This window comes from Epinephelus lanceolatus, chromosome 15 (genome assembly GCF_041903045.1).
Source record: "Epinephelus lanceolatus isolate andai-2023 chromosome 15, ASM4190304v1, whole genome shotgun sequence".
Classification (NCBI taxonomy): Eukaryota; Metazoa; Chordata; class Actinopteri; order Perciformes; family Serranidae; genus Epinephelus; species Epinephelus lanceolatus.
Window position 1 is genome coordinate 19,187,976 of NC_135748.1, and position 20,591 is coordinate 19,208,566.

General features: G+C 42.1%; 1 protein-coding gene across 8 annotated transcripts in view; it reads left to right on the forward strand.

The window, feature by feature from the left end:
- Nucleotides 1–18,357, forward strand: part of LOC117267239 (ryanodine receptor 3) — a 168,041-nt gene extending 149,684 nt beyond the window's left edge. For all 8 annotated transcript variants that reach the window (XM_078175018.1, XM_078175022.1, XM_078175019.1 and 5 more), the window contains 14 exons: nt 1,914–2,088; nt 2,212–2,298; nt 2,388–2,585; nt 2,900–3,030; nt 3,114–3,156; nt 3,252–3,379; nt 3,489–3,549; nt 3,712–3,858; nt 6,869–7,003; nt 7,103–7,259; nt 8,817–8,881; nt 11,165–11,265; nt 11,979–12,030; nt 17,257–18,357. In XM_078175018.1, the coding sequence (XP_078031144.1) occupies nt 1,914–2,088; nt 2,212–2,298; nt 2,388–2,585; nt 2,900–3,030; nt 3,114–3,156; nt 3,252–3,379; nt 3,489–3,549; nt 3,712–3,858; nt 6,869–7,003; nt 7,103–7,259; nt 8,817–8,881; nt 11,165–11,265; nt 11,979–12,030; nt 17,257–17,352 (1,576 nt within the window). In that variant the 3' untranslated portion in view covers nt 17,353–18,357. The remainder of the gene's footprint in view (nt 1–1,913; nt 2,089–2,211; nt 2,299–2,387; nt 2,586–2,899; nt 3,031–3,113; nt 3,157–3,251; nt 3,380–3,488; nt 3,550–3,711; nt 3,859–6,868; nt 7,004–7,102; nt 7,260–8,816; nt 8,882–11,164; nt 11,266–11,978; nt 12,031–17,256) is intronic.
- Nucleotides 18,358–20,591: the final 2,234 nt, after the last annotated feature.

The following is a 20,591-nucleotide window of genomic DNA, read 5'->3' on the forward strand; positions in this document are numbered from 1 at the left end:
TTTATTTTGTCTGCGTGAAACACGTCATTTAAAATCAATGAAAGCAAGAGAAAAAAAACAAGAACACAAAAAACACCTCTCAAAAACTATCTTGGTTCATCTCTTTACCATTCATACCATCAACAACTCTGGTTTGGTTGAAATAAAGCCTTAAGTCATCCAATTCGATATGAAAATATGCTGGCTCTATACAATAAAATTACTGTTTAATTAAATGGAATCTGGTGACTTTGGACGTAGAAATGTCAGGGCTTTTTCTGGTTAAACAAAAAGGTGTTTACTCTTTAACAAAAATGTTTTTGTATGTAAAGTCCTTTCTATAAGTTGTCACACACTTTATCTGATCCCGTCAGTGTCAAAAACAAGCACTTTTAGTGGATGTAAACTGATGGTGGTTGTATGCCCTTAATGGTTACATTGCAGCTTGTTTTGCACCTGTAGCGCCCTCACTCAATACTGGACAAATTTCAGACATAAAAACAGAAAATAACATTTGGGTTAGAAAATACTGAACTTAACCTTTAACTCCTGACGGGATGTGAATGTGGATGAGTTCCAAGGGTCGACTCTGGGGCTGAATCCAAATGTCCACCCTTTGGACTTGCGGACTGAGCCCTCGCGGACTTCAATTGTATAATGTGACATGTTCACTGTCATCACATTAAGTCTGCGAGGCACAGACTGCTGCTGATAGACAGGCCTCAAGTCTGTTTAACTCGTTGCCATGGAAATGTTTAAGCAGCAACTAGTCATGTACACAATGATCTCTGTCATATTCTGTCTGCTCATCTGTCCCTGCAGATAACAAAATATAAATCCCATGTAAAGGCTTTTTGTGACTGAACAAAATGATATTCATACATCTCTATATAATAGTCTTCACATGTTCAAAAGCAGAAATGTTTGTAAACAGGACCGGACTATAACTAAATAAACTGGGTATTACTTAGATTGGAAGACCTCCTTTTGCTGTTTTTCGGCCAATTTTCTAGCTTATATATTTGGCATTACACTGTGCAGTCTGTTAGGCTGCAATGATAAAATGCATTTTCGTTTCCTCTTCAGCCTATACTTGTACATATTTCTGTGTCATGATATGACTGAATATTATTTCTGGTCTACATGACTGAAGTAGTGTTTTAATGGGCTACAATAGTCTCGCTCACCAGACCTTTCTCAAGACAAGAAAGGTCTGGCTGGGCCGACTCTCACTTTAAGATTGGAGAAAAAAACGCCCCGGCTGCTTGTATTTCTTTCAACCAATCACAGTCATTCTGGGCGGTGCCACAGCAACGGTGCGCTTGCAAAAATATTGCCAGGAGGAAACAGGTTTTGGTGTAACACGCCCACAAAAATATCGCCTACAGGACGCAAACCATGGCAGAAAAATGGCTACATCCCCGCAAGATCAAACACCACAAAAGTTAGTAAAGGACATGTTGAAAGGTTGAAAACTGCTACACAACTGGAGGTGGTAGGGCGGGACTTCAGCGGGTGGCTCATTCCGCCCAATCAGAGGCTGATCTATGCAGCGAACGTCCACCCACTCAGACTAGGGCTACAATAACTGTAGACTATTGGGGAAAAAACGACATCACGCTTGTTTTGCAATGAATTGTGGGCACTGAAATCAGTGAAGTCCGGTGAAGTGGAAGTCTGTTGACAGTTCACTTGAGGCCCCTTGTGGACTGGACTTCTTGAGAACACTCCTGCAAAGTCTACATGTCTGCAAGTTTGGGAAGTCCGGACATTTGGATTCAGCCTGGGTGTACTGTGCCTGTCTGGTTTTATTCTTCTCATAGGTCACAGATACATGTGTGTGTGTGTGTGTGTGTGTGTGTGTGTGTCTGTGTATCTGTGACCTTGCATCAGCATGTATCTGTCTGCCACTAATAGAGACATTATCATTGCAGTTCAGAAGATGGCGAGAAGAAGGACCATGACAAGGCCAAAGACGAAGCCCCTCCAGAGCCTTCAGTGGAGGAGAAGAAAGCCCCAAAGAAGAGGCTCGGCCAGAAGAAAGAACCACCGGAGGCCTTCATGGCCAGCTTCTTCGCTGGCTTGGAAGTCTACCAGACTAAGATGCTGGTCAGATATTTCCCTCGCACCTGTCTTATAAAAATAACACCAGAACTATTAGCTTAAGCGTGTTGAGAATACAAATGAGCTTGTTGCATACATACAGTTTACACAGGAATTATTATTTTGCAGAATTACCTGGCCAGAAACTTCTACAACCTCCGTTTCCTGGCACTTTTTGTCGCCTTTGCTATCAACTTCATTCTGCTCTTCTACAAAGTAAGCTTGAAATTAAGGTGTCATAATATGTACAGTACAAGGACAGAATATGCTTTGGTAAACACTTTTAAATGTCACGTTGTTTTCAGGTGACAGGTGATTACTCAGACGATGAAGACCCCTGGGATGGCCGAGGCAGAACAGGGGAGGAGGAGGAGGATGAGGGTGCCCTTGAGTATTTCGTCCTGCAGGAGAGCACAGGTTACATGGCGCCAACGCTCCGCTGTCTGGCTATACTGCACACTATTATATCGTTCCTGTGTGTAGTGGGATACTACTATCTAAAGGTACAGTAACAACATAAAAACAGACCTACTGTGTTTGTTCTGCTACTTCCTGTTCGGACCTGGGGTTTGTTTTTTTTTATCTAACAAGGCATGAACGCAACACATAGGCTATTTCAGGCTGCAAATATTCATGTAGCCTAGATAAGCCTTACCTTTTGGAGGTTCAAAACTACCAAAAACCATGCAGGGATATTGACGGTATAGGACTAAAAAGGCTGCCTGTCTCAAGCCTCACTCTAATGTTGACATCAATCACCGTATGTTATTTCCTTAATTGCACTAATAATGCAGCCAAATTTCCCTTCGTGTCCAAGGTGCCCCTCGTGGTATTCAAACGTGAGAAGGAGATAGCCAGGAAGTTAGAGTTTGCCGGCCTTTACATCACGGAGCAACCATCGGACGATGACATCAAAGGACAGTGGGACAGACTGGTCATCAATACTCCGTGAGTCAACGACAGTACAGCTCTGAGTCGGAATCTTTTATAACCAAAAGATTAATGCTGATTTCTTTATCTGTTTTTACCAGTTCCTTCCCCAACAACTACTGGGATAAATTTGTCAAACGCAAAGTAAGTGTAACTTTTGTGTCATCTGTTATGCAAACACACCATGAAACCATTCTGATTATACTTGCTTATGTACTTCTGTTTGCTGCTGTTTGTAGGTGATCAAAAAGTATGGAGATCTGTATGGAGCTGAGAGGATAGCAGAGCTGTTGGGGTTGGACAAGAGTGCCCTGGATTTCAACCCTACAGAGGAAACTGTTGCCAAGGAGGCTTCTCTGGTGTCATGGTGAGAGATCAGACAGATAAAGAGAAGTCAGGCTAAAACAGCTTTGAGCAAAAACAGAGGTCAAATAGAAAATATGGGGCGCTCATATCAACCTTTCTTTTTTTGCCAGGTTAAGCTCAATCGACACAAAGTACCACATTTGGAAAATGGGAGTGGTGTTTACAGACAATGTGAGTCTGAGTACAGTTTGGGATGATTAATGGCTGTGTTTTGTGGTTTTAATGCATGGCAGAGTCAATGATATGATGGATGGCTGGATGGATGGGTTGATTGATGATATTATGACAGGACAGATGGATCCTGATCATTGTCTCATTTTGTTTCTTCACCAGTCCTTCCTGTATCTAGTGTGGTACACCACCATGTCCATCCTGGGCCACTACAACAACTTCTTCTTTGCTGCTCATCTGCTGGACATCGCTATGGGGTTCAAGACCCTCCGCACCATCCTCTCCTCTGTCACACATAACGGCAAACAGGTGAGGATGAGGAGGATGCAGGTCTTCTTTCAAGCAGCAGGGGTCACTGCAGAGTTAGTAGTCAGGGTTGGGCTGTAACCACCGCCTGGTTATTCCCTGATGTGAAACCACAAGCCACTCTTACCACAGATTCTGTATTCCTGTCCCACTGATGGCATTTTGGATAATACTGGTGTCAAGTCTGTTGTCAGCTCTGTCAGTTAAGGCAGAATGAATGTATGATGTTTCAGTTTGCTTTAGATGGCAACACAAACAGTCTATTATTATCTATTATCTATTGCTTGATTTTTCTGACAGATTATTTAAAAAGAACAAAGGAACAAAACAGAACTGTATAAGATGCAGGATTTTGTGTATTTTGTTCGTCAAACTTAAAGCAGCTTGAAGCATTTTTTGACACCAGAGTACAGAAAGACTGAGGCAAAATTGGGCAGTCAAGCCTTGATATTATGGATAGATTACTGAATCGGCCTACCGGGCACAGGCCCAGGGGCCCAAAGTGTCAGGGGGTCCCCCTGGCCTTCACCTGCAAAATGCCACTCAAATTAACATGCACTGACCAGGAAGAGACTCGCAGTGACTACAAAGAGACACAAAAAGACCACAAAGTGATGCAAAGGTACTGCAAAGAGGCACAAAATAAATTTAAAGAGACAAAAACTACCACAAATTACACACAATGACCTTAAAGAGACAAATGATAACTACAAACAGACACAAAATGACAACAAAAAGACACAAAATGTCTGAAAAGACATAAAATAACTACAAACAGACACAAAGCAAGGAGGAAACACAAAATGAACACACAAACTTACGATAAGAGACACAAAACCACAAACAGATCCTAAGATATCCAAAACAACAGAAATAAATAGGCAAATCCACCACAAAGTCTGTTCGTCAACACTTAAATTAATTGGTTAATAGGTTAATTTGCTACTCTTAAGTTTACTGCACTGCGCACCACCTAGGTCCGGTAGAACCTAGCTAGTGTTAGCAGCACTCATTCTACCATTTTGGCTAGTAACGCCATCCTAACCCAGGAGTTTTGCTGTAGAGACATTGTGCCCACCCCCTGGTCTCCCCTCAGCTCACCCCAATTAGGTAGAGGCTCAGTTTTGGGCTGTAAAACCCCCTTAAGCAGTGTCAACTATGTTACCACCGTTAGCGGTGTCAGCACAGCTAGTGGTGCTAACATAGCAAACAATGCTAATAGGATTTTGCAGTTCAAAATGAGGCTGTTTACTCACCAGGGTGACCTTGGGGGAGACCCGAAGGTGGGCACAATGTTTCTACAGAAACAATATCCGCGACAGTGACACCATTACCAGCTGTAATTGTGGAATGAGCAACGCTGCTAGCTAACGTTAGCTCCCCGAAACCCTGGTGGTGCCCAGAGTGGCCAAGAAACCAGGGGAGACTGGTTAGACAATGGGCGTGTTTCCACATGTTAACGTGGCTGGCCAGCTGTCTGTCAGCAAAGACAACAGAAACCAAAGTGAGTGAGAGGCTCACTTTCGGGCCTTTGAACACCCTTAATACTGCTGTTAGCGGTGTCAGTTCATTTAGTGGTGCTAACATTGTAAACAACGTTTAAAGGGTTTTGTGGTTCAAAAATGAGGCAGCTCACTCACTAGGGTGACCAGGGGGGAGACCGGAGGGTGGACACAATGTTTCTGCAGGAACGCGTTTCGCCACAGTGACGGCATTACCAGCTTTAATCACGGAGTTAGTGGTGTTGCTAGCTAGCTAGCTAATGTTAGCTCCCTCACGACCCAGATAGTGTGCAGTGCAGAGCAGCCGAGAAACCAGTGGATACTGGAGTGTGGGCGGTGGGCTTGTTTCCAAATGTTAACGTGGCTGGCCCGTGGTCTGTCAGCAAAGACAACAGAAAATGAAAGGCGAGGCATTTACATTACAAACATTTAAAATTTCACCACCTCTAATTTGACAGTGCACTTTGAAATACAGTGCTAAAGTGCTAAGAGTCAAAGGAGCGCTGGACCAAAAGGAAAAGCCTCGATACTTTATGTCTTTTTTTTCTTCTTAAAAACGAACTGCTTAGTTACTGGTTAATGGGTGTCTGCTTTTTGAAAGCAAAATTAACCAGTCTGCTCCCATGTACAATAGGAGGGGTGGTGGGGCCTCATGCATATCTGTGCCCAGGGGCCTATTGTCTCATAATCCCTCCATGCTTGATATGCTGTTTGCTTATCAAGTGGTTTTTGCTTAGATATGAGAAAACTACAAGCCCTTTACACATTTGTCAGACACAGAGCAGCATGGGTCTGGTCATCTGAGTATTCTTATTACCTTTTACGTCTGATTTGGTCTTCTAACTCCTGGGGGAAATATCTGTGTCTCTGGACTTTATATACATGGTCGGCACTTGTGTTGCCTTCTCTGCAACATGTTGTAATAGATAAAGGGTGTTGAAATGGGTAAATATTTTGTGTCGTGTCAATTCTTGTAACTTTACATCCGATAATTGTATCTCTCCCCGTCATTGGAAAAACTGAGACAAAAGAGAGAGTGGAAGAAGCGAGGTCGCATAAATGTCATTGTGACAAAATGTAAATTTCGATGCACACAGCGTCCTTTGACATTTCAGTTCAAATGGTTCAATTGCCTTCATTTCACTCCCAATTCTGACTTTCAGTTTTTGCAGGGTTGGGGGTTCTCATGTCAACTGACCAGAGGCACAAATCAAAATGTAATGTCACCTCAATCTCCAAGGGTGAAAAATGCGCCCAAATGGCGAGGCCGCGAGGAATCGCCGACACCTCCCCCACTCAGCTGCCTGTGGGCAGATCAATCACACTGACAATCCAAGTGCGGTTTATTGCTGCTGCCACTGTTGTTGCTGTTTAGATTCATCAGTGGAGGAGCTGCTTGTGCATGGAATTATACATCAATTGTAAACATTTATTTCTATGAATATAAAAATGATATGTGTGACTGGTTACCTGGTTATCTTTTACTGACCGCTGTCTGTGTTTCTCTCAAGCTGGTGCTGACAGTGGGCCTGCTGGCAGTTGTGGTCTACCTCTACACTGTGGTGGCCTTCAACTTCTTCAGGAAGTTCTACAACAAGAGCGAGGATGAGGATGAGCCAGATATGAAGTGTGATGACATGATGACTGTTAGTATCCATCACTCATGTTATTTAATTTTAAACACACCCAGACACCAACACTGACTTAAAGAGGTCAGTACTCACCTTCCCTCTGTGTTTCCACAGTGTTACCTGTTCCACATGTACGTTGGGGTGAGAGCAGGAGGGGGCATTGGGGACGAGATCGAGGACCCGGCTGGTGACCCCTATGAGCTCTACCGCATCCTTTTTGACATCACCTTCTTCTTCTTCGTCATTGTCATCCTCCTGGCCATCATCCAGGGTGAGCGCCAGAGTTGTGCTCACACTCTGAAACATCACAACAATGAACATAAGAAGAAGAAGAAATAAAACACCACATCATTCAGCTAACAGTAAACCGTGTCCACAGTAGACACTAATGGTCAGTGCAGCAGCATATCACCTATGTCATGACAAACACAGTAATGGAACCCCTCCAAACCACAAAACTTGCATCAATCAAGAATGAGTGGAAAATGAATGGTCTTAACTAACTGGAAGAATGGACGCCATATTTTTTCATAACCACATAACGAAAATCTGATTTTTTTCCAATGTAAGAGAATAACGGATGTCTCTTATCCAATCGCTGTAAAACGGAGATACTACTGATTTCCAATTGGTTAATATTAGTGTTCTAGCCAATAGTGACAAAAGCTCAGACATCTTTTTTGGAAGTGGAGGGAGAAGGCGTAGTGTTTGTTTTTGAGTGTAATTGTTAGTCATAGACTGTATAACAGACAGGGATGTAACCAATTTGATGTCAGTCATTGGTTAGTAGCTGGCGTTTTGAGTTGGCAGTTTGTCCGTTGCCATCTTGGTTTTTGGAGCCAGAGGTGACCATATTTGGATGAGAGGGTGGGGAGGATACGCATAGCTACGCCTTTATCCTGATTGACAGGTTGCTGTAGTAGCAACTTGACAATCACAAGGTAGCCACACCCTAACGTATATCCTGCTTTATTGTCTATTTTCTCTAAATGGGACCACAATTTACAAAATGAGCATCGTGCTGTCATGTATTGGCAATGATTTTAAACTAGCGATTGAGACCATGAACTCATTTGGAAAATGTTTACTGAGGTAATAAATAGGGATGCACGATGAAATTGGCATGTCATCAGTACTGCCCAATATCGGCTTTAAAATAAACAGAATCGTCCAACATGCTTTTTCTTAATTTGCACAATGAATGAATATTACATACGTGGAAACGTATTGTATTTCATGTCTCAATCTGCTTGTCGGCCATCATGATAGGAGTATGCATGCATAATATGATGTTAATTGCACTACAGAAGAGACTTGATTATCACTAAATTTAGGTAGGGAGAAAACTGGATATATCGATATCCGTTAAGGTCAAATGAGTTGTTAAATATCGGCATATCGGATATCGGCAAAAAATCCAATATCTTGCATCCCTAGAAATAAATCAAGTGAGAAGTAGGGTCATTTTTCATTGACTTTTCTCTTTGTAACCAGTGGAGTGGTCTTTAGAAAGAATGCAGGTTTAAGGCGCTTCCACAATGCCTTCCCTTTTCAGACCCAGAGGCTACGTCCATTACTTCTACTCTGTGGTTGTAGTGTATTTTTCCACCAGACAAAATATCCTGAGATTACCTCAACAAAACCTACTGTATGACGATTTTATAGCCACAAATGCAAAGACTGATATACCTCCCAGAGTACGCCTCATCACAGCAGTAGATCAACATTACACTCCATACTGTGTCTTTAGGAAGTGAATGGTGTGAGGTTGTAGTTACACAGTTACAGTGTATATGACTTGCTCACAGCAGGTTATTTGTGGTTTCAGGTTTGATCATTGATGCCTTTGGAGAGCTGAGAGACCAGCAGGAACAAGTCAAGGAGGATATGGAGGTGAGAGGAGATTTAATTCTCACCCATACATCTGACCTATGGAGCGCTGAAGAGGTTTCAGTGGAAGCAGGGGTGGGTTGAGGATGGGAAGGAGAGAGGTTAATACTCAGCAGGGATACACAACTTGCTTTTGTTCTGACTAAAACCACCTATAGTGCTATAACAAAGGCAAGGAAGGAATTAATCTTCAGCATGTATACCGGCTTCCTAAATTGTCCTGACATCATACTACGTCTGCTATACTTTACAGAAAGTTAGCCCCTAACTTTAACACTGTCTGTCAGAAAAGGAAATTCCTTTCCTCTCAGGACATCTTGAGTTTAGACGTGTGGCCTACTTTTGTTTTTTGAGCCATCCATCTCTCTTCACTCTTCTAAGCAACAGTCAGTCAGATGAAGGTCAGAGCACACTTTTGGTCCTGAAGAGATTGCAGTGACGGGGGAAAATAAATATTAAGTTTAAAACATGAGCGAGTGAAGCTAGCCCAGATAACCCTGGTGCAGAGATGGGCAATATTAGTAAATTTCTTTTAAAATGTGTATTTAATGACTTTTGAATGTTTTTTAATTTGGATTTTGCTGAACAGAAAAAAATAAGATGTAATTTGTGGCAAAAAATTTAATAGCTTGTATTTGTGTATTTGAAATACTTAAAAATACATAATTTAATCTCATTTCATTCTCAGAAAAGACACTTTTTTTATCCCCAGGTTTAAACTGAAGACACTGTATTTACTGTATGTACTATGTTCCCCTGGACTGCAGTGTTAGGGGTCACACAAGGAAAGGATACTTTTGTTCAGGTTGTTGTTTGTATTGGGGGATGCTTCTCTTTCTCACCTACCATTCTGTACTGTATCATACACTGCTGTAATGGTTTTGTGAGTTTTGCACTTGTTGAATTGGTTGCTCGTAAAGTTGGAGATCTTAGAGTTTTACTTACTTCACTGCTCTTATATTTACTGCACTTGAAAAAAGGACCTGCTAAATGCCCGGTCTTACTGTCACCTGAAAGAAGTAGCCAAACTGTTCAGTTCCCCAGGTTGCATTTGGCTGTTTGTCAGTCAGTAGTCGCTTTTGCCACATTTTCACTGCATGATACCGCACGGGTCTACTCAACTTGACTCACTCTTTTTTGGTTTTCCATCAACAAAAGTTGTCCACAGCACTGGATACTTTTGTTGGTACCAACTTGGTCGCAGTTTCAAGTGAGCTGAGCTAACACTAGAGGGTGGTCAGAGAGATCCTGGACAAACCTGCCAGTATTAAATAGCCAAGCTTCCATTAATAGCAACTGCACTTTCCTTATTTACTCATCCCGGATTTTAAAAAAAGGAAGCTTGTAAGACTATGTCGTACAGTTGGCAAAGTGCAGGCATTTTACTGCGATTTCATGTGGCGGTGCTACGGCGATCTGCTGAGAATCAAATTGAAAAATGAAATACAGAAAATGACCTGGGGTCTCATTTATAAAACAATGCACAGTTTCCATAATAAAAATGTACGTAGGAACAAAAGCCAACAATGGCAAAAAATATTCAACAAATTCGGCAATCAGGCTTCCACCTCACCGTCTGCGTCGACAATCTCCCGTCTTCAAAATGTTCGTAAGCATGGGTCAAAGTTTCACAGCCCTTGAGTGGGAAGTGGCGTACCCCTCTTTCAGGCCTTGTTTTGTGCGGACACACTGTTTATAAATGAGACCACTGGTACCAAAAGTGAATCAAGTGGAGTCGAGCTGTGACATGCAGTTGAAATGAGGCATTTGACCGACAGAAACCACCAAGCATATACCCCTAAATTTGATGCCTCACACCTATAAGACATCCTATGATGTGGTCAGTTGGCAGAGGTCATGTTTTTTATGTACAGTAAGGTGGTTAAGGTCAGACCCATATTTAAGCTACTACATGCCTAAAATGTGATAATAGCAGTTTGTGTAGTGTTTTTTTTTTGTATTTTTGAATGTCATATCCAAATTCAAATTCCAATATTTTGTTGTTTATTTTCATACATTTGATGAGCAAGTGTTTGTAATTTGTAGCAAGATATTTCCTGATGTATTTCTACCCATCTCTGCCCTGATTACATCATCATCGTTATTTTCTCAGACTTGAAAAAAGCTCAGATTACACTACAGAACTGTTCACAGGCTGAGTAGTGCTAACCATGATGAGTAAGCTGATCTTAATGGGTAAAATGAGTGGAGCGCCCCTTTAAAGAAAGCGCCAAATATCCAACAGAGTGCAGGTGCTCTCATTATCTTTTCATTTTCTGTCCCCAGACAAAGTGTTTCATTTGTGGGATCGGTAACGACTACTTTGACACCACACCTCACGGCTTTGAGACTCACACCTTACAAGAGCACAATTTGGCCAACTACCTGTGAGTATCCTACTTCGGAGTATTTTACGTAACCTTTTTAGTTTTCGCTGCAAATGTAATAATCATTACTGTCTCACACCAAAGTGTTGCCTCGTTTCTGTAATTTAACCACATGATTGATGGCTTTAGCACATCACCACAGCACCAGGGCCACAGTCACTAATAGCCCCAGTGATCCAGAACACTAGATCCCTTCAGGTATTCTTTTCCATCTGTCTCCGTGTTTCCCCTGCACTCCCTGCTTATCCAGTGTTTCTGTGTAATGCCCGTGACAATAGAGAGTCTCAGTCCATTTGCGCTCACAGTCAGCTGGCCGGAGGATATGAGAGTGACCTCATTATATGCTTCATTACTATTTAATGCCATGAACTTTATTGGAAAATAGGTTTGTGATAGCGTGCTCTCATACAGTATTCATCAGGATTTGGCAGGCTGCGATGCCCGCAGAGATACAGCGGCCCGTTGTCATTTACACTGGATTTGGGAAACAACAGGTGATTCGGTGTTGAGACGAGATGGTGTTACTTTGTTTGACACTTGCGTCAGAAATTGTCTCCTAGTAACACAGTGTGTGACATTTCCTGTTAACATGGTGTTGGGGAAATCAAATGTACTCTCAAATATTTATGTAGGAGAGTGTGAAAGCTTGTCTTGTGTTTTCTTTTTGGGTCTGACATTTTTGTTTTGTCTCAATGGCCTGGCTCTCTCTAAAGGTTTTTCCTGATGTACCTTATCAACAAGGACGAGACAGAGCACACTGGCCAGGTACAGTATGACTCCCACCACTGACCTTTCTCTGAGGAATCTTCAAGCAACCGAAAGTTATTATCCTGTCACTGTCAGAGATAATGTGCTGTCTGTCTGTCTGTCTCCGCTGGGGCTGAATGATTTGCAATTTTTCAGAGCAATAACACTGTTGAATTTAAATTGCGGTTATTTTTTTCCTTCAACTCAATTAAAAACCTGAATTTGTGGTCCCCCTGGTATCAAATAAGATATGATTGTATCAAGCATTATCACGAACATATCTTGTTTCTACATTAATAGAATCAGATCAAAATTAGTAGCTTATTGTTTCAGTCCAGCGTTCAATAGAAAAATTAACCAATTTAGCTCACATTTATTAGGATATTACATTTGTGGTAAAACTTGACATGATATTGATATTCAAATATATTCATGAAAGTGCCAACTGCATATTTTGTCATTTCTGATAAGAGGGGCTGCCCGTAAGTCACGTTTAACAGCTTCAGAGGGCTGAATCCTGGAAGTAAAACAATGATATGATGTGCGTTAAAGTTGAAAAGTGAGGTTCTGAATTGATGTTCAAAAAGACAAAGGCACTGAAAGAGTGACTCTATGACCAACGTATAGCAACAATTAATTTTTGTTTCGTTAACTCACAGAATTAACGTTATTTGACTACAGCTGAGTAAACCCCGACATAAATGTCAGTGACACTGTAATGGCAGCTGGCATAATTGCCACCAAATCAATGGTCATCAAATTAAACTTTCATTTCCCAGAAGAAGATAAACTTTATTAATCCGCAAGGGCAAAGTCAATTTTTTCTCTCTGCTGTCATATAGACACACGCCCGAAATACACACACATGCACAAACAGGCATTATACTTGCATTACATGGAGAGAAGTCAGAGTGAGGGGGCTGCCTTGGACAGGCACCCTGAGCAGTTGGTGATTCAGGGTGCTCAGGGGCACCTTGGCAGTGCTTAGGACTTGTATTGGCGCCTCTCCAGCTCCAGTCCACGCTCCATATTTGGTCTGGACAAGGACTTGAGCCGGCAACCCTCCAGTTCCCAATCCAAGTCCCTATGGACTGAGCTACTGCTGCCTCAATCAAGACAGCTTGTTAAGACAGTCTTGATTATTTAAATCATAATTAGAATTGCAGCTCTTTCAATACCAAAATTGCACTTTTTTTTCAAATTGCAGTTTTGATATAAAATCATTTAAAGCTGAAGTGTGGGACTTTACCTATAAATGAATGTCAGTCACATTCAAGCCCATGCTACAATGCTAATTTAGCCTATCACCAGAGATAGCTGTGTACGGAAAGCTCTCTTTCTTAGTATATCGAAGTTGAGGCCAGCACTTGGGCAGTGACTTGCGGCGTCCTTTAACGTCAGCATGATACGCAACCGTTTGCCGTTGTAGTTTTAATGGTGCCTAGTGGTGTCAGGGGTTAACCTGATGGGCCAAGGACCAAAGTTAGGGTGGCGAAAGTCCAACCGGGAGGGGTGTTGGATGGGTCCAACAAACAGCAACCTTCATCCACGAGAGCGGTGTTCGCGTCCCCTATTATAAAGCCAAACCCTGTTCTTTTTTCCCAAAATCTAACCACATGCTTTTGTTGCCTAAACCCAACCATGTGTGTCAGTTGTTGAGGTAAAAAACGTCAATTTGCAGTGTTGTACCGACATAGTGCGTTTATTTTAAAGAGACTGTATGTAAACGGTAAATTTACTGTGGAAACAGAAGAATTTTCGAAAGAAGACAATGCATGTAACAGGCAGAACTTGACACAGTGTCCCAGAGCGTCAACAACCGTCGCACCCAGGGTACCTTGCACGTTGTATGTGGACGTGGCAAGGCCATGACTAAACGTCAATATGTGACGAGGTTTGAGTTTGGTTTCAGCTGCAGTATCTGTTGCAACTTTCTTATAGGTGTGGGCACACTGGAAGAGATGCGTTTCATGTCAACCAGCCAGAGCAATAGAGGGGAGGGGTTTAATTTATTTATTTAACGTTAGATTTGTTCCTTTTTTTGTGTGTGTTTTTTTGTTGGATACTGCTTTCCATTTGTTTATTCAAAAAATATCCTGTACAGCATTGCTAATAGTAGAGTACAATACAAATATCTTTTTTCTTTTTTATAACCCAACCAAAATATATATACTAACATATTATAGAGCAAATAAAAAAAACAGTAATAAACAGTATTGTACATAAGAAAACGAACATTCACATACACAAAACACAACCCCCCCCCCCCAAAAAAAAAAGAAATACCCACTTAGGATCCAACTGACCACCCCAAATCCCCCCCGCCCCTCCCACACACACACACACACACACACGGGGATGGACCTCGCGGCTACAGTGGTAATGCTCAACCGGAAGGCAAAATGCAGGATCAAGAAAACAAGTCAGCTAAAAAAAAATGGGTACATAGTGGAAAACAAATGCTTGATGGGTTCAACTGGTAGGAAGCTGAACTAGCTCGTTGAAATGATCTATGAAGGGCTGCCATATGTCATAGAATTTCTTACTTGAGCCTCTCAGTGTGTACTCTCAGTGTGTATTTTATTTTCTCAAGTTTCAAAAAGAACATGACATCATTAAGCCATTGGGCTGTGGGAGGGCACTTGGCAGACTTCCAGTGTAGCATTACTCATCTAGCTAATAGGGAAGTGAATGCAATGATTTGTTTTTGTTTAGGGTTAAAAGCAACCTCAACAGAGGGGGTTCCAAAAATTGCTATAAGTAGACATGGTTGCAAAACAAAGTCAAGGACTGAAGACAAAGTGGTAAAAAAACTGCCCCAGTAAGCTTGGAGTGCCGGACACATATAAAACATATGGCTCAAGTCGCAAGGAGTTTGCCGGCATCTGCTGCATTTATCCTCCACCTCCGGATAGAGTTCGGAAAGCCTGGATTTGGAGAGATGGGCTCTGTGCAGTACTCTAAGTTGTATGAGGCTAAAGCGAGCACAGGACGTAGTAGAGTGTATTCTGTCCATAGCCTTGTCCCACCTCACATCACTGAATTCCATTCCCAACTCCCGTTCCCATTTCGACCTAACTTTAGTAGGACCACTGTCATTGAATGACATGAGGGCACCATAGATCCTAGAAATAGAGCCCCTTTGAATGCTTAATTATTCTGATGTTTTCCTCTGATATGGTATGTTAACGTCTGAAATAAAGATTGGGGAGAAAAAAGGAAGGGGGGAGAGACCATAGCAATGGAGAGGCAGCAAGGGGTAGACGGAAGCAATGGCAGCGAGTGTCCAGGAAAAGTTTCTGAAGTGGATGCTTCAGATAAAAAAAAGAAACTCTGTGTTCAGAGGAAGGATTCAATTCTAAAAAAAGACTTAAAAAGAGGACTCCTCAGGGCAGTTGAGATCCGGCGAGCTCACCTGCAGGCATACATGTTATAAGCACATGACTCATTGCCAGAGGGGGGACACAAATGTTCAGCACTCCAGCTTTAAATGTTCAGCCCCAGTCTCACAATATTTTTGTATATGTACAGTACAGGCCAAAAGTTTGGACACACCTTCTCATTCAATGCGTTTTCTTTATTTTCATGACTATTTACATTGTAGATTCTCACTGAAGGCATCAAAACTATGAATGAACACATGTGGAGTTATGTACTTAACAAAAAAAGGTGAAATAACTGAAAACATGTTTTATATTCTAGTTTCTTCAAAATAGCCACCCTTTGCTCTGATTACTGCTTTGCACACTCTTGGCATTCTCTCCATGAGCTTCAAGAGGTAGTCACCTGAAATGGTTTCCACTTCACAGGTGTGCCTTATCAGGGTTAATTAGTGGAATTTCTTGCTTTATCAATGGGGTTGGGACCATCAGTTGTGTTGTGCAGAAGTCAGGTTAATACACAGCCGACAGCCCTATTGGACAACTGTTAAAATTCATATTATGGCAAGAACCAATCAGCTAACTAAAGAAAAACGAGTGGCCATCATTACTTTAAGAAATGAAGGTCAGTCAGTCTGGAAAATTGCAAAAACTTTAAATGTGTCCCTAAGTGGAGTCGCAAAAACCATCAAGCGCTACAAGGAAACTGGCACACATGAGGACCGACCCAGGAAAGGAAGACCAAGAGTCACCTCTGCTTCTGAGGATAAGTTCATCCGAGTCACCAGCCTCAGAAATCGCAAGTTAACAGCAGCTCAGATCAGAGACCAGATGAATGCCACACAGAGTTCTAGCAGCAGACCCATCTCTAGAACAACTGTTAAGAGGAGACTGCGCCAATCAGGCCTTCATGGTCAAATAGCTGCTAGGAAACCACTGCTAAGGAGAGGCAACAAGCAGAAGAGATTTGTTTGGGCCAAGAAACACAAGGAATGGACATTAGACCAGTGGAAATCTGTGCTTTGGTCTGATGAGTCCAAATTTGAGATCTTTGGTTCCAACTGCCGTGTCTTTGTGAGATGCAGAAAAGGTGAACGGATGGATTCCACATGCCTGGTTCCCACTGTGAAGCATGGAGGAGGAGGTGTGATGGTGTGGGGGTGTTTTGCTGGTGACACTGTTGGGGATTTATTCAAAACTGAAGGCACACTGAACCAGCATGGCTACCACAGCATCCTGCAGCGACATGCCATCCCATCCGGTTTGCGTTTAGTTGGACGATCATTTATTTTTCAACAGGACAATGACCCCAAACACACCTCCAGGCTGTGTAAGGGCTATTTGACCAAGAAGGAGAGTGATGGAGTGCTGCAGCAGATGACCTGGCCTCCACAGTCACCGGACCTGAACCCAATCGAGATGGTTTGGGGTGAGCTGGACCGCAGAGTGAAGGCAAAGGGGCCAACAAGTGCTAAACACCTCTGGGAACTCCTTCAAGACTGTTGGAAAACCATTTCAGGTGACTACCTCTTGAAGCTCATGGAGAGAATGCCAAGAGTGTGCAAAGCAGTAATCAGAGCAAAGGGTGGCTATTTTGAAGAAACTAGAATATAAAACATGTTTTCAGTTATTTCACCTTTTTTTGTTAAGTACATAACTCCGCATGTGTTCATCATAGTTTTGATGCCTTCAGTGAGAATCTACAATGTAAATAGTCATGAAAATAAAGAAAACGCATTGAATGAGAAGGTGTGTCCAAACTTTTGGCCTGTACTGTATGTATATGTTGCTTCATATCCAAAAGGTTAATTACTAATAACTAAGAGTAACACTTTTATGTGTATATGTGTGTGTTTGACTCTAGGAGTCATATGTGTGGAAGATGTACCAGGAGCGCTGCTGGGATTTCTTCCCAGCTGGAGACTGCTTCCGCAAACAGTACGAAGATCAGCTTGGATAGATCTGATGCATCTTCTTTACCTCTGTCCATATCAAGTGGGCTGCTGGGACATGTAGTCCTACATGCAGCTGCTGGACTTCAACACGACGCAGCCATCCCACCAATGCTTCAGACTGGCCCGAGGAGGGATGAGACAAAACTACTTTTTTATCTGAAGAAAAGAGAACCGTCTCCCACCTGTGTCAGATGTACCCCGTCACCGTCGGTACAGAGCCAGTCTACGAGGATACGACCTGTTACTTGCCCAGACATTTTCTTTCTTTTTTTTTTTTTTGTTTAGTTTGTTTCGGGACTCGTCTTTGACAGCGTGTTGCCTTTTACTCCACATAACCCCAAGTCATTGCACAATTTTTTTTGTCTTTTTGAGAAACACTGGGTTGTGTGGGGTTATGGGACAATGTGTCAGTCATGTTATGCACAAGAACCCAACTTCAATATTTTGAGAATGTTGAACTTGAGACTTAATGCCAAAAGAAAAAGAGGAGGAGTTCGGTAGATTTACATAGTGCGCAAAAATGTGATATGAGAAAAAAAATTTTGTTTCCAGATGTAACCTTGCATATTGAGATGACGTTTTAGAATGAAGTGGCAAAAGGATTTATTATGTAGGATAAAAAAAAATGCCTAATTTTTTCATGAAGTGCCTTACAGTACTGTATCTACATTACAATGAAGCTATGCAAAACTTTTGTTTCTTCTTTATTGTATGTAAGTACAGTAATTCTCCTGGAGCAGTAACAAGTAGCTGTTCAGATATGTAGTTTGTGGCTGAACTTTTTCATTTGAACATGGAAGAACAGCATTGGTTTGAGCTGACCGACTTTTTTGCTGAATGCAGCATAACTGCAAATGTTCAAGGTACAAAGTGTAAAAACGACATCAGAATTTACTGAACACCTTCAAACAAGAACAAAAATGTAATTGCTATTGTATGGCCATTTGTATGTAGTAGCTTTGCTGATCTGTGCATTTCTTTTGATGGGAAAAAATAAAGAAATCAATGCAAGAAATATTCACATTTGTGGCATTCACTGGGAACCAGAGATGAGACCCAAGCCAGTGTTTTACAGTTCACAAGTAAGTCTTACTGTAAGTCTTGGCACTCAAGTTCCGAGTCAAGTCCTAAAGAAGTCATAATGCACTTCATCTCTACCAAATCAAATGCCATTTTTTAGAGTAATTATATATTTGAGTCAGGAACACTCTCGTCATAGATTTAACCAGTTACTGCAACAATTGGAATTACAGTTACGTTTGGTGTAAGGGCTCCGCTCTTGAGGTGCTCCCTGGATTTAGACAAGCAGCATGCTATGCCAAAACAAGGAGCACAATGCAGTAAACCCCCCGGGTATACAAGAGTGGGCCTAAGCAGGACATTATTCAGTCAGGAGCACTTTAGTCAAAGAAAACTTTATTTCCATTTGCAGTATTATATTTGGCGGTATGACTCTGTTCTGGGGCCTCTCTGCCTTACCTCGGGCCGACGCAGAAAGCCTCTTCCACATGCCTACATGGAAAGCCTAAGGCAGGAAGAGCACACCTCCCTGCCCTTCCACACGCCTACATGGAAAGCATACAGCAGAGAAAGCACACTTCTGCCCTCTGCGTACCTATGTGATAAGTCTAAGGTGGAGAGAGCAAACCTAACCACCCTTCCATGCACCTGCAAGGAAAGCCTTAAGGCAGAGAGAGAGTAAACCTCCCTGCCCTTCCATGCGCCTACATGGAAAGCCTACAGCAGGTCAGAGCAGTTTAAATAGAGCGCCCTGAATAAGATTCGCCAAGTGGTTGCATAGAAAGGAATCATGTGATCTATCAGCTGACTCCCTTCCATCAATCAGCTGCTCCATCAGTTGATTGGGTTGTTTGAGATCAGCTGATGTAGCTGGGATGTGAGCTGAGCTTGATATCATGTCCTGCCTGAACGCTATGCTCAATTTCTGAACTTAGAGCCATGTTAGGGCTCTGAATTAGAGAGATGGAGGCTGGGGTGGTGGAGGTAGTTGGGTTTTTTTTTAGTAGCGGCAGCGCGGTGCCTTATTTAAATGGACCGCCTTGTGCAGGAATGGGCTGTGATTTGTGACTGATAAGAAACAATGATCCAATCAGCTGGCTGTCACCTGATCACAGTTGGAGTGTATGACTTCCTGTCCTGCATGAACTAACGCAAAGCTTCATTAAATTGCAAAAATCAATGTTTTTTAAAAGTTGTATTTATTTGTTAGAACAGAGTGAAAAAAGTGACTTAGCTGTTAACGTTAGCTAAGAATTAGCTCGCTAACTATGTTAGTATTAGCCTCGACTTACCATTCTGTGTCCCACTTAAATTGTCTAACTTAGCTGGAAGTTGTTACATCTCCGTGTGTAATTTTTGACCCACATGTTTTGCATACTGCAGTTCCTTTTTTGTTGACCATCGCATAATTTTAGTTCGTAGCAAAATTATGTTTCTTATCATTTCTTCAAACTGGCGCTCAGTAACTAACATTTAGTTCTTCATGGTTCTGGATGCTGTCGGATTGGTTCAAACAAAGTGGATCTGGGTAAGGGCGAGTATTGACTTGCTAGGAATGAATAGCGCCAGTTTTAGTTGATTGAGGAAGTGACAATAAATAAATTGATCTGTGGCACACTTTTTACATAACATACTTTTAATTGTTGGACCTGGGGGGAGGTATTTTAAGTCAAAAGACTCAAGTCCAAGTGAAGTCACCAGTCATTTCGTCAAGACGAGTCTGAAGTCATTAAATATGTGACTCAAGTCCACACCCCATGTTCTAAAACACCTAATACAAGTAAATTGCAACTTTTAAAACTGTTCCTCCACCTGTTCACATCAGCATCATAAGTTATTTTAAGGCTTGTAGCTGAGACACTGAGTCACTTCAGTCCAAAAATCAGCAAGATGCAACATCTGCTCTGCAGCTAATCCAGATCTTTTCAAAATAAGATACCTACTGTGTGCAACAGCCCTTGGCTTTAGTTCTGAGTTAATCTGACTCCCCCCAAACCTCAGAGCTTCATCACAGCCATGACCATTCTGCAGCTTTTTAATTACAGTGTGCTAAGTAGTGTAAAGTAGATGTGCACTTCTGGTTTGGTCAGAGAGGTAGGACGGGGCCTCAGCAGGCTGCATGATGGGAGTTTTAGCCCTATTACCCATGGTGCCACCTGTCAGCTCACATCATGTCACCACACCTCAGGCACCACACAGTGCTGCAGCCTGCTGCTGAGAGCAG